Source organism: Triticum urartu, chromosome 1A, assembly GCF_056163025.1.
Source record: "Triticum urartu cultivar PI428250 chromosome 1A, HENAU_Tu73, whole genome shotgun sequence".
NCBI lineage: Eukaryota > Viridiplantae > Streptophyta > Magnoliopsida > Poales > Poaceae > Triticum > Triticum urartu.
Window position 1 is genome coordinate 503,321,804 of NC_141873.1, and position 12,052 is coordinate 503,333,855.

General features: G+C 43.4%; 1 protein-coding gene and 1 pseudogene across 1 annotated transcript; both read left to right on the forward strand.

Annotated features, from left to right (window-relative positions):
- The first annotated feature begins 288 nt into the window (after positions 1-288).
- LOC147991980 (uncharacterized) lies at positions 289-6,678 on the forward strand. The gene is made up of 2 exons (XM_087538892.1): positions 289-2,182; positions 6,362-6,678. The coding sequence occupies exons 1-2, from the start codon at positions 289-291 to the stop codon at positions 6,676-6,678; spliced, it is 2,211 nt and encodes a 736-aa protein (XP_087395018.1).
- A 2,413-nt stretch (positions 6,679-9,091) lies between these two features.
- Positions 9,092-11,295, forward strand: LOC147991981 (uncharacterized; annotated as a pseudogene).
- Positions 11,296-12,052: the final 757 nt, after the last annotated feature.

A 12,052-nucleotide genomic window follows, 5' to 3' on the forward strand; every position in this document is an offset into this window, starting at 1 on the left:
TAATATGCCATTCATACCGAGGCTTGGTATGATTATGCTGTTGGATCAATTGTTACCTTGGTTGCGATTATGATCGCATTTGTTTTCACATTGAAATGTTTTACATAGTTTCAATGTATGGTTTAATTAATTAGATGCTCTGGAGAGCTATATGTTGTTAGATGAGAACTATGTATGTACTTTGGTTTTAATATGATGATGAACTTCTATTAATTTGGTCACTTAATTATCTATTCATGATGTTCTATAATGGTTTTTGACACACTTAATTATATATAATGCACGCAGATGAACCGGCAATGGATGTACGGTGGCAGACACACCTCCGAGTACATTAAGGGCGTGCATGATTTTCTCAAAGTGGCTGAGGCAAACAAGCAGAATGGTTTTATGTGTTCTCCATGCCCTAAATGTGGGAATACAAAGTCTTACTCTGACCGAAAAATGCTTCACACTCACCTTCTTTACAATAGTTTCATGCCATACTATAATGTTTGGACGAGGCACGGAGAAATAGGGGTTATGATGGAAGACGGTGAAGAAGAAGAGGACGATGACAACTATGTGCCCCCTGAATACGGTGATGCTGCAACCGGGGAAGCTGCTGAAGATCAAGAGGAACCAAATGATGTGCCCAATGATGTTGCAACGGGGGAAGCTGCTGAAGATCATGAGGAACCAGACGATGTGCCCGATGATGATGATCTCCGCCGGGTCATTGTCGATGCAAGGACGCGATGCGAAAGTCAAAAGGAGAAGCTGAAGTTCGATCGCATGTTAGAGGATCACAAAAAAGGGCTGTACCCCAATTGCGAAGATGGCAACAGAAAGCTCGGTACCGTACTGGAATTGCTGCAGTGGAAGGTAGAGAATGCTGTGCCTGACAAAGGATTTGAGAAGCTACTGAAAATATTGAAGAAGAAGCTTCCAAAGGATAACGAATTGCCCGACAGTACATACGTAGCAAAGAAGGTCATATGCCCTCTAGGATTGGAGGTGCAGAAGATACATGCATTCCCTAATGACTGCATCCTCTACCGCGATGCGTACAAGGATCTGAACGCATGCTCGGTATGCGGTGCATTGCGGTATAAGATCGGACGAGATGACCCTGGTGATGTTGACGGCGAGCCCCCCAGGAAGAGGGTTCCTGCGAAGGTGATGTGGTATGCTCCTATAATACCACGGTTGAAACGTCTGTTCAGAAACGAAGAGCATGCCAAGCTGATGCGATGGCACAGTGAGGACTGTAAGAAAGACGGGAAGTTGAGAGCACCAGCTGACGGGTCGCAGTGGAGAAAAATCGAGAGAGAGTACTGGCATGAGTTTGCAAGTGACCCAAGGAACGTATGGTTTGGTTTAAGCGCAGATGGCATTAATCCTTTCGGGGAGCAGAGCAACAATCACAGCACCTGGCCCGTGACTCTATGTATATATAATCTTCCTCCTTGGATGTGCATGAAGCGGAAGTTCATTATGATGCCAATTCTCATCCAAGGCCCTAAGCAACCCATCAATGACATTGATGTGTTCCTAAGGCCATTAGTTGAAGAACTTTTACAACTGTGGAATGGAAACGGTGTACGTACGTGGGATGAGCACAAACAGGAGGACTTTAACCTGCACGCGTTGCTGTTTGTAACCATCAACGATTGGCCCGCTCTCAGTAACCTTTCAAGACAGACAAAGAAGGGATACCACGCATGCACGCACTGTTTAGAAGAAACTGAAAGTATATACCTGGACAAATGCAGGAAGAATGTGTACCTGGGCCATCGTCGATTTCTTCCGACCAACCATCAATGTCGAAAGAAAGGCAAGCATTTCAAAGGCGAGGCAGATCACCGGAAGAAGCCCGCCATGCGTACCGGTGATCACGTACTTGCTATGGTCAATGATTTACACGCAATCTTTGGAAAGGGTCCCGGCGGACTAGCTGTTCTGAATGACGCTGGGGGACACGCACCCATGTGGAAGAAGAAATCTATATTTTGGGACCTACCCTACTGGAAAGACCTAGAGGTCCGCTCTTCAATCGACGTGATGCACATGACGAAGAACCTTTGCATGAACCTGCTAGGCTTCTTGGGCGTGTATGGGAAGATAAAAGATACACCTGAGGCACGGGAGGACCTGCAAAGTTTGCACGAAAAAGACGGCATGCCTCCGAAGCAGTATAAAGGTCCTGCCAGCTACGCTCTTACGAAAGAAGAGAAAGAAATCTTCTTTGAATGCCTGCTCAGTATGAAGGTCACGACTGGCTTCTCGTCGAATATAAAGGGAATAATAAATACGCCAGAGAAAAAGTTCCAGAACCTAAAGTCTCATGACTTCCACGTGATTATGACGCAATTGCTTCCGGTTGCATTGAGGGGGCTTCTACCGGAAAACGTCCGATTAGCCATTGTGAAGCTATGTGCATTCCTCAATGCAATCTCTCAGAAGGTGATCGATCCAGAAATCGTACCAAGGCTAAGGAGTGATGTGGCGCAATATCTTGTCAGTTTTGAGCTGGTGTTCCCACCATCCTTCTTCAATATCATGACACACGTCCTAGTTCATCTAGTCGACGAGATTGTCATTCTGGGGCCCGTATTTCTACATAATATGTTCCCCTTTGAGAGGTTCATGGGAGTCTTAAAGAAATATGTCCGTAACCGCGCTAGGACAGAAGGAAGCATCTCCATGGGCCATCAAACAGAGGATGTCATTGGGTTTTGTGTTGACTTCATTCCTGGCCTTACGAAGATAGGTCTCCCTAAATCGCGGTATGAGGGGAGACTGACTAGAAAAGGCACGCTGTGAGGGGCCTCAATAATATGCAGGGACGGATATTCTTAGTCTCAAGCACACTACACAGTTCTACAGAACTCTACCTTGGTGACCCCGTATGTCGATGAACACAAGAACAGTCTACGCTCCAAACACCCGGAGCAGTGCGACGACTGGATTACATGTGAACACATCAGGACTTTCAGCAGTTGGTTGGAAACACATCTCAGAGGTGACAACACTGTTTGTGATGAGCTGTACTTGTTGTCCAGGGACCATCTTTGACTGTATTGACTTACAAAGGATACGAGATAAATGGGAATACATTTTACACGATCGCCCAAGATCAAAAGAGCACCAACCAAAACAGCGGTGTCCGCTTTGATGCAGCAACCGAGAGCGGAAAGGACACATATTATGGTTACATAGTGGACATGTGGGAACTTGACTACAGACATGATTTTAGGGTCCTTTTTTTTAAGTGCAAATGGGTCAATCTGTCAGGAGGCGTGGTACAGGTAGACCCACAGTACGGAATGACAACAGTGGATCTCAACAATCTTGCATATGCAGACGAACCGTTCGTCCTAGCCAATGATGTGGCACAGGTTATCTATGTGAAGAACATGTCTACCAAACCGAGAAAAAGAAAAGATAAGGAAGCGAATACATCATACGATGAGCCAAAGCGCCACATAGTTCTTTCAGGAAAAGGGACACCGTGGGAGTGGAGGGCAAGACAGACATGTCTGAAGATTATGAAAAGTTTCATGAAATTCCTCCCTTCAAAGTCAAGGCTGACCCAAGCATCCTGATAAACGATGAAAATTATCCATGGTTACGGCGCAATAAGAAAATGACACAAGCGAAGAAAAAGTGAAGACTTTCTCCCGCAACTATTATGATGATACCATGCCAACTTTGTAACAGACGAGTATGATACCATTGTCCGTTTTGTACATGCACATGCTATGTGGGTGAAATTATGATACCATGCCAACTTTCAACTTTTTCAGAGTTCATTTGAAATGCTTTAATGTCTTATGGTTCGGCCCTCGTAATACCATTATTCAAATTTTAACTATTCAAATTTGAAAACTAATGGCACTAACAGAAAGTTTATAATTTTTTCTAAAACTAATGACACTAACAGAAAGTTTATAATTTTTTCTAAAACTAATGGCACTAACAGAAAGTTTATAATTTTTCTGACCTAAAAGCAAAAAGAACTAAAAAATAAAGCAAAAAACAAAAGAAAATAAATAATGCAAAAATCAAAACAAAAACTGGAAAAATCTATTTTTATAGTAAAGTTAATCACAAACTTGTGATTCACACAAATTTCAAAGAATTCAAATTTTAACTATTCAAATTTGGAAACTAATGGCACTAACAAAAAGTTTATATTTTTTCTAAAACTAATAGCACTAACAGAAAGTTTATAATTTTGCTGACCTAAAAGCAAAAAGAATTAAAAAAAGCAAAAAACAAAAGAAAATAAATAATGCAAAAAACAAAACAAAAAAAATGGAAAAAGTAAAGTTAATCACAAACTTGTGATTCACACAAATTTCAAAGAATTTAAATTTTAACTATTCAAATTTGAAAACTAATGGCACTAACAGAAAGTTTACAATTTTTCTGACCTAAAAGCAAAAAAGAATTAAAAAATAAAGCAAGAAACAAAAGAAAATAAATAATGCAAAAAATAAAACAAAAAACTGGAAAAAAACAAAAAAAAACTGCCACCTATTGGGCCGCCACGGCCTGAATACGACTAGAAACCCAACCTGGACCAGGATTTAGGCCCGCAGAAGGCCCAATAGGCCCACAGACGGCATAGTGTGAGATTAGGCCCGTAAGCCTGCATTTGAGAGGAGCTCGAGACGGCAGCCACAGTGGGGCTTATAAACCACTCCGAGCCCCTCTCAACTAGCGAGGTGGGACTAAACTTTTGGCCGCGGGCAGCGCAAGGCCTTTGGTCCCGGTTGGTACCACCAACCGGGACTAAAGGGGGCATTGGTCCCGGTTCGTGGCACCAACCGGGACCAATGCTCCTCGCCCCTGGCCCATGACCATTAGTCCCGGTTTGTGCCACAAACTGGGACTAAAGGGTTGGTCCTCGTTGCGGGCAGAGTTTAGTCCCACCTCGCCAACCGAAGGGGGCTCACACCTAAAGCCCTTCCCTCTCTGCCTTGTTGAGCTCCTCTCAAAGTGAAAATAGATGCCCTTATAGAGAAAAGTTTAACCTAAATTCAGAGTGAATTTCTCTGAAATTCATAGAAATTTACTATGAATTTAGGTTGAATTTTCTCTATATGCGCATCTATTCTCATTTTTTAATAAGTTAATCACAAACTTATGATTCACACAAATTTCAAAGAATTCAAATTTTAACTATTCAAATTTGAAAACTAATGGCACTAACAGAAAGTTTATAATTTTTCCAAAACTAATGACACTAACAGAAAGTTTATAATTTTGCTAACCTAAAAGCAAAAATAATTAAAAATTAAAGCAAAACACAAAAGAAAATAAATAATGCAAAAAACAAAACAAAAAAGCAGGAAAAAACTATTTTTATAGTAAAGTTAATCACAAACTTGTGATTCACACAAATTTCAAAGAATTCAAATTTTAACTATTCAAATTTGAAAACTAATGGCACTAACAGAAAGTTTATAATTTTTCTAAAACTAATGACACTAAAAAGTTTATAATTTTGCTAACCTAAAAGCAAAAAGAATTAAAAATTAAAGCAAAACACAAAAGAAAATAAATAGTGCAAAAAACAAAACAAAAAAACAGGAAAAACTATTTTTATAGTAAAGTTAATCACAAACTTGTGATTCACACAAATTTCAAAGAATTCAAATTTTAACTATTCAAATTTGAAAACTAATGGCACTAAGAGAAAGTTTATAATTCTTCTAAAACTAATGACACTAACAGAAAGTTTATAATTTTGCTAACCTAAAAGCAAAAAGAATTAAAAATTAAAGCAAAAAACAAAAGAAAATAAATAATGCAAAAAATAGGAAAAAACTATTTTTATAGTAAAGTTAATCACAAACTTGTGATTCACACAAATTTCAAACAATTCAAATTTTAACTATTCAAATTTGAAAACTAATGGCACTAACAGAAAGTTTATAATTTTGCTGACCCGTAAGATTAGGCCCACAACAGAATAGTGTAAGATTAGGCCCGTAAGCCTGCATTTGAGAGGAGCTCGAGAGGGCAGCCGCAGTGGGGCTTATAAACCACTCTCGAGCTCTCTCAGCTAGCGAGGTGATACTAAACTTTTGACGCGGGGCAGCACAAGGCCTTTGGTCCCGGTTGGTGCCACCAACCGGGACTAAAGGGGTGCATTGGTCACGGTTCATGGCACCAACCGGGACCAATGCCCCCCTTTAGTCTCGGTTGGTGCCACCAACCGGGACCACATGCCTCTGCTTCCCGCCCTTTGGGCTGCCGAATCCCGGTTGGTGGCACCAACCGGGACTAAAGGGGGGCATTAGTCCCGGTTGGTGCCACGAACCGGGACTAATGCTTGGACTATATAACAAACACTTGTGAAAATTTTCAGTTTTCATCGCCAGTTGCCTCCCCACCCCCACCCCACCGACGACGCCGAGCTCATCAACGCCATCAGGCTGCTCCACCTCGCCGTCTACGCCGCCGCCGCCAACGCCGTCGCCTCCCCGAGCCCGCGCCATCCTCGTCGCCGGCATCCCCGAGCCCGTCGTCCTCGTCCTCTCCGTCGCCGCGTGCCTCCCCAAGCCCACCCTCCTCGTCCCTGTCGCCCTGTGCCGTCCCGATACCGCCGTCCCCATCACCGCGTGCCGCCTCGAGCCCGCCGTGCTCGTCGCCGGACTCCTGCCATCGGCTCCCCCCTCGAAGTGAGCCCCCCTTTCCCATGGTCCTGATCGAGCGCCGCTCTTGCGCCCGAGCGTCCCTTGCTCTCTGCCCCTGCTCCATGGTCGCCGCCGGCCCCGACACATTGAAGAGCAGAAGGAGAGGAGAAGGAGAGGAGAGGAGAAGGAGTGGAGCAGCAGCAACAACACGCCGTCCAATTTCAGAATTTTCTAAATTTTTTTCAGATATGAATAGTGCTATAGAGGGTGTTTGATCAAATGCTAGATGGCTTTGGGCATTTTTAGAATTTAGGATATTTTTTTTGGTGAGGTACTGATGCAAGACAAAGGTGATGGCAAAATTTCAGAATTTTTGGATTGGTTTAGAATAGGTTTTCAGCAAGGAATTTGAATTTGGTTAAAATTTCATTTGAATGAAATTTGAAAATTTTGAACTATGGATCAGAAGGTTTTTGGTGAAATGGAGTGTGGGTACTGTCATGAAGTTGGAGTAATTTTTGTGGTTGTAAAAGAGTTAGGAAAATTTAGAATGTGCTAAATATGTCAAAAATGTTTTTTTTTGTTCATAGAAAGTTTTTTGTTCATATATAGAAAGTTTTTATATATGACTATGGATATATGAGCAATGATGATCCATGGATGTATGCATTGATATATATGAGAAGCGGTGTTCATAGAATATTTACCAAGTATATATGTATTTTTGTTCATAGCATTTTTTCCCATTTATATATGTATGTGGCTATAGATGGATATATATATATATATGAGAAATGATGATCCATGGAAAAGTTTTATATATCTAGCTAGGAAAGGAAGAAGAAGAAAAAGAATAAGAGGAAAAAGGAAAATAAGAAGAGGAAGAAAGGAGAAGAAGAGGAGAGGAAGAAGAGGAGAAATAAATAAGAAGAAGAAAAAAGAAGAAAAATAAGAGGAGAAGAAGAAAGGAATAGAGGAGAAGAAGAGAAAATACAATATTCTATTTTCTCTTCTTCTCCTCTATTTCTTTATTCTTCTCCTCTTTTTTTTCTTCTTTTTTTTCTTCAATCTTCTCCTCTATTAATATCTTCTTCTCCTCTTTTTATTTCTTCTTCGTCTTCTTATTTTTTATTGGATATGTCGTTGTCGATATACCCCGTGTCCCGATAACTTCAACACGAGGGGGGGTGGGTTCGACCTACCCCCCTCCCCGATAATATTTTTTCCCATGTATGTATGCAAAAGTTACATTTTTAGAAAAGTTTTATATATCTATCTAGGAAAGGAAGAAGAAGAAAAAGAATGAGAGGAAAAAGGAAAATAAGAAGAGGAAGAAAGGAGAAGAAGAGGAGAAATAAATAAGAAGAAGAAAAAAGAAGAAAAAGAAGAGGAGAAGAAGAAAGGAATAGAGGAGAAGAAGAAAAAATAGAGGAGAAGAAGAGAATATTCTATTTTTTATTCTTCTCCTCTTTTTTTCTTCTTTTTTTTCTTCAATCTTCTCCTCTATTAATATCTTCTTCTCCTGTTTTTATTTCTTCTTTGTCTTCTTATTTTTTATCAGATATGTCGTTGTCGATATACTCCGTGTCCCGATAACTTCAACACGAGGGGGGGTTCGAACTACCCCCTCCCCGATAACTTATACCACGGGAGCACCCCCGGCCCTCTCGCTCGACCAAAACTCTCGAGGACACCCAAACCCTAGAAAAAATGATGTCTGTCTCCTACCCCCTCCAGCCGTGCCCCTAGCTACCCTTGAAGCGTTGCCGAGGCCACCCCAAACCCGGAATAAGCTAGGCCTATGTTTGCCACTAATACATCCACATGTTGTCATGTTTGTGTAATAATTGCCATGTTGTAATATTTGCAGAAACAATGGAGTTCGGACGAGACAAGGAACAAGAACAGGTGTTGGGGGACATAATCTTAGCCGGAGGTGATGTCATGTCGTATCTTAACGACAATGATGGTCTGGAAGCAGAATAGGGTGAAGAAGAAGCAGGCTACGGTGATCGAAGAATGGAGGAGGAAACACATGATTATGATGGCTCCGGTGACCCAATGCTGGTGCAAGAAGGAGCCTGTGGTGACGGCTCCGGTGACCGAACAGAGTCCGACCAGGTAAATATATTAGTTAAGCCTGTGATGACTAGCTAATTGATGCATTCATTGTTTTGGTATGTACACATATTAATTAACTCTCGTCTAATTCTTCTTTTTTCTAGCCCTCCGGATCGAGCACAACTTCGGTAAAGAGACGAGGCCCGAAGAAAAATTTGCGCTCTAATGAAAGGTTTGAGATCACGGAAATCGCGCGCGATGGCATGCCGATTGAACCCATCCGGACAAAGGAAGCATTTTCTGCTCAGTGCGGGGTTCTTGTTAGGGACAAGATCCCGATCAGCATCCAACAACAGTATAAGCCTAAGAACAAAGACCCTGAGGTGTCTTATGTCAATGATATGCAGAAATATGATCTTTGGACTGAGCTGAAGGCAAATTTCACCCTACCGCCAGAGGAGGATCCAGAGAAGCCAGTTAAAGAGCAATTAATCAAGTCTCATGCTCTTAAGAAGATGGCAGAGCTATTCAGGAGGTGGAAGAATGAGCTAAAAATGTTTGTCGACAAGGAAGAGACACTAGAATTCATCGGCAGATATGAGAAGATCAGAGATCACTGGGCCACATTTGTGGCCTACAAGACATCGGAAAAGAGTAAGAAGATGTCGGCGACAAACAAGAAAAATGCTGCAAAGAAGAAGCTTCACCATCGCACGGGGTCAGGTGGCTACCTCAAAGCCCGGCCTAAGTGGGCCAAGGCTGAGAATGATCTGCTTGATAAAGGGATCAAACCAGAGACAATGAACTGGCCAGACCGTTGCCGAACTTGGTTTTTCAGGGCTGGCGGAACCGTGGACCCTGTATCAGGGAAATGCGTTTGGACGGACGAGCAAATGAACATACCAGTCAAGAAGCTAAAGCACTATATCGATGCAGCGCAGCAAGGGACGTTCATTCCAGACAGAGAGAACGACGAGCTCACAATGGCCCTCGGGAATCCTAAGCACCCTAGACGGACACGAGGCACGCCATGGTCCGTTTCGTGGAAGGCTGGTTTTCCGGACGTAGGCGGATACAAATGCCAGGAGAGGAGGAAAAAAGTGCAGCAGACCCAAATGCAGGCGCTGCACACAAGGGTACAAGTGATAGAGGAACGAGAAGCAAATCGCAGCAAACGAACTGCCAAAGCTTCCCCTGAAGCTACCCCGCCATCTCAGCGGAGAAGCAGCGTGGCTTCCACCGAGCTGCTTCAGCCGGAGCATGTCTTGACGGCTCCTGCTAGCTATCCCGTGGATGCTATCACGGAGTCTCAAAATTGCCACCTTATGACACAATGGATGAATTTGAAGCTCAAGGCGGCTGTTGGCTCTGTTTTTCCTACTGAACCCGGCGCAACTTTTCTCTGCCGGCCGATTCTAGAAGGATATGCTAGGGTGATGGTGGATGAAATAATGAAGGGATTTGAGGACCTCCAGCTTGACCACCCTACCGGTGAAGGGGAGACTCGGCTCGGTTCTGCTGTGAAGACTCCATGCCTATGGCGGAAGGAGCTCATCAACCTTCCGAACTGGACGCCTCCGCCTCCTCCTCCTCCAGCGAGTCAGGGCACTCCGCCTCCTCCACCGCCTCCTCCTCCGACTAGTGATGATCAGGGCACTGGGCCTCCTTCTCCGACGCGTGGTGGCACTCCTCCTCCTTCTCCGCCTGTGTCGGCGCGCCCGGGCAGCCAACCTCCTCCTTCTCCGCCTCGTCGGCAAGGGCGAAAGAGACCCGCCGCTGCTCCGGCTGCTCCGGCGCGTCGTAGTCCTTCTCCTCCGCCTCGTAAGCAAGGAAAAAAGACAACCGCAGCCGCTCTGTCTGCTCTGCCGGCGTCTAGCAGTACAGCCAGAGGCGGGAGGCAATACAGATTCAGTCCTTCTCTGAAGACTCCAGAGAAGTTACCATACGAGAGGACCCCGGAGGAGAAAGCCGACATCGCGCGAGCCGAAGTGAGGAACTTCTTTGAAGGGGTGAAAGCAAAGAAACATCCACCTCTGGAGGAGAAGGTAGATCCGGTGAAAGCGAAGCGCACTTTGGCTGCCCTGAAAAACCAGCAAAGTTTCCGCCGAAAGGCAACTATGAGCGCATTATTGAAAAGTCATTTGTCGAAGCGGAGCGGTCGGGAAGTACTGTCACCGATCAAAGGTTAAAAGAACGACGATTTGGGAAAAAAATACCCCAGCTCGGCGAACAAGCGAACCAATCGTGCCCCCCGCTCAAGGTGCCTACTAATGATCCGAGGATGGTGCCCGGTTATAGCAATCTTGGAGATTACCTGCCCGACGATGTACATTATGAGTTCTTGGAGGTGGAGGAACACAAATACAAGTACGGGAAGCCTCTCCTCAAAGATGAAAGATCTCTAACAACGATGATGCGAAGATTCCATGATTGGTACATGAAAACCTGCAGAGAGTCTGGGGGGAGGAATACTTTGACGCTGAGAGTTAGAGAGGAGCATGACCTCATTGGAATTGAACTGGTGAATGTTCCATTTGAGGAGTTCTTCCAGTTTTTCAATCAAAAGGCCCTCGATAAAGCAACAGTCACTTGCTACTGTCTGTAAGTAGTACTACTTCTGTCATTAAGTCTCTCTATATAGGTCAACTCTTTCATTGCATGTATTTATAATTATCCTCACTATATTATGCAGATTGAAGATCGCCGAATTGAAGAAAAGACAAATCGGTGATATTGGGTTCATTAACACAAATCTCATAGATGCAACTGAGGATAAATATCATGCCGAAGATACCGAGGCCAACTTGCTACGATCGTTGGTAATAAATGAAAACAAAGATATAATACTCTTTCCTTACAACTTCAAGTGAGTGTTACTGTCTTGTGCATATTCTGTTTCCCTTATTAGTCCAGGTTATAGTAATGTAATTGATGAGTTATGTATGCATGCACAGGTTCCACTATATTCTCCTAGAGATTAAGCTTGAGCAGGGACTAGTAACCGTCTTAGACTCGAGACGAAAAGATCCCCAGGACTATGCAGACATGACTCAAATGCTCAAGAAGTAAGTTAAATCGATCATTATCCACCATATCAGCAACTTTGTTCATTTCCTGATATCAAGTAATTGTTTTCTTTGTCTGGCAGGGTTTGGAGAAAATTCACCAAAAAAGCTCTGGGACTGCCGAAGAAGCTGCAATTTAGACACCCGAAAGTAAGTACTATAGTAACATGTTCCGCGCATCTCCTAGTGATTCAAGCGCTAGTTTCATCAATACCATTTGGCATGCTTGCTTATCAGTTTGATTGACCTCTATTTCTTGTAAAGTGGTTGTGGCAGGAACAAGGGAATGATTTCTAT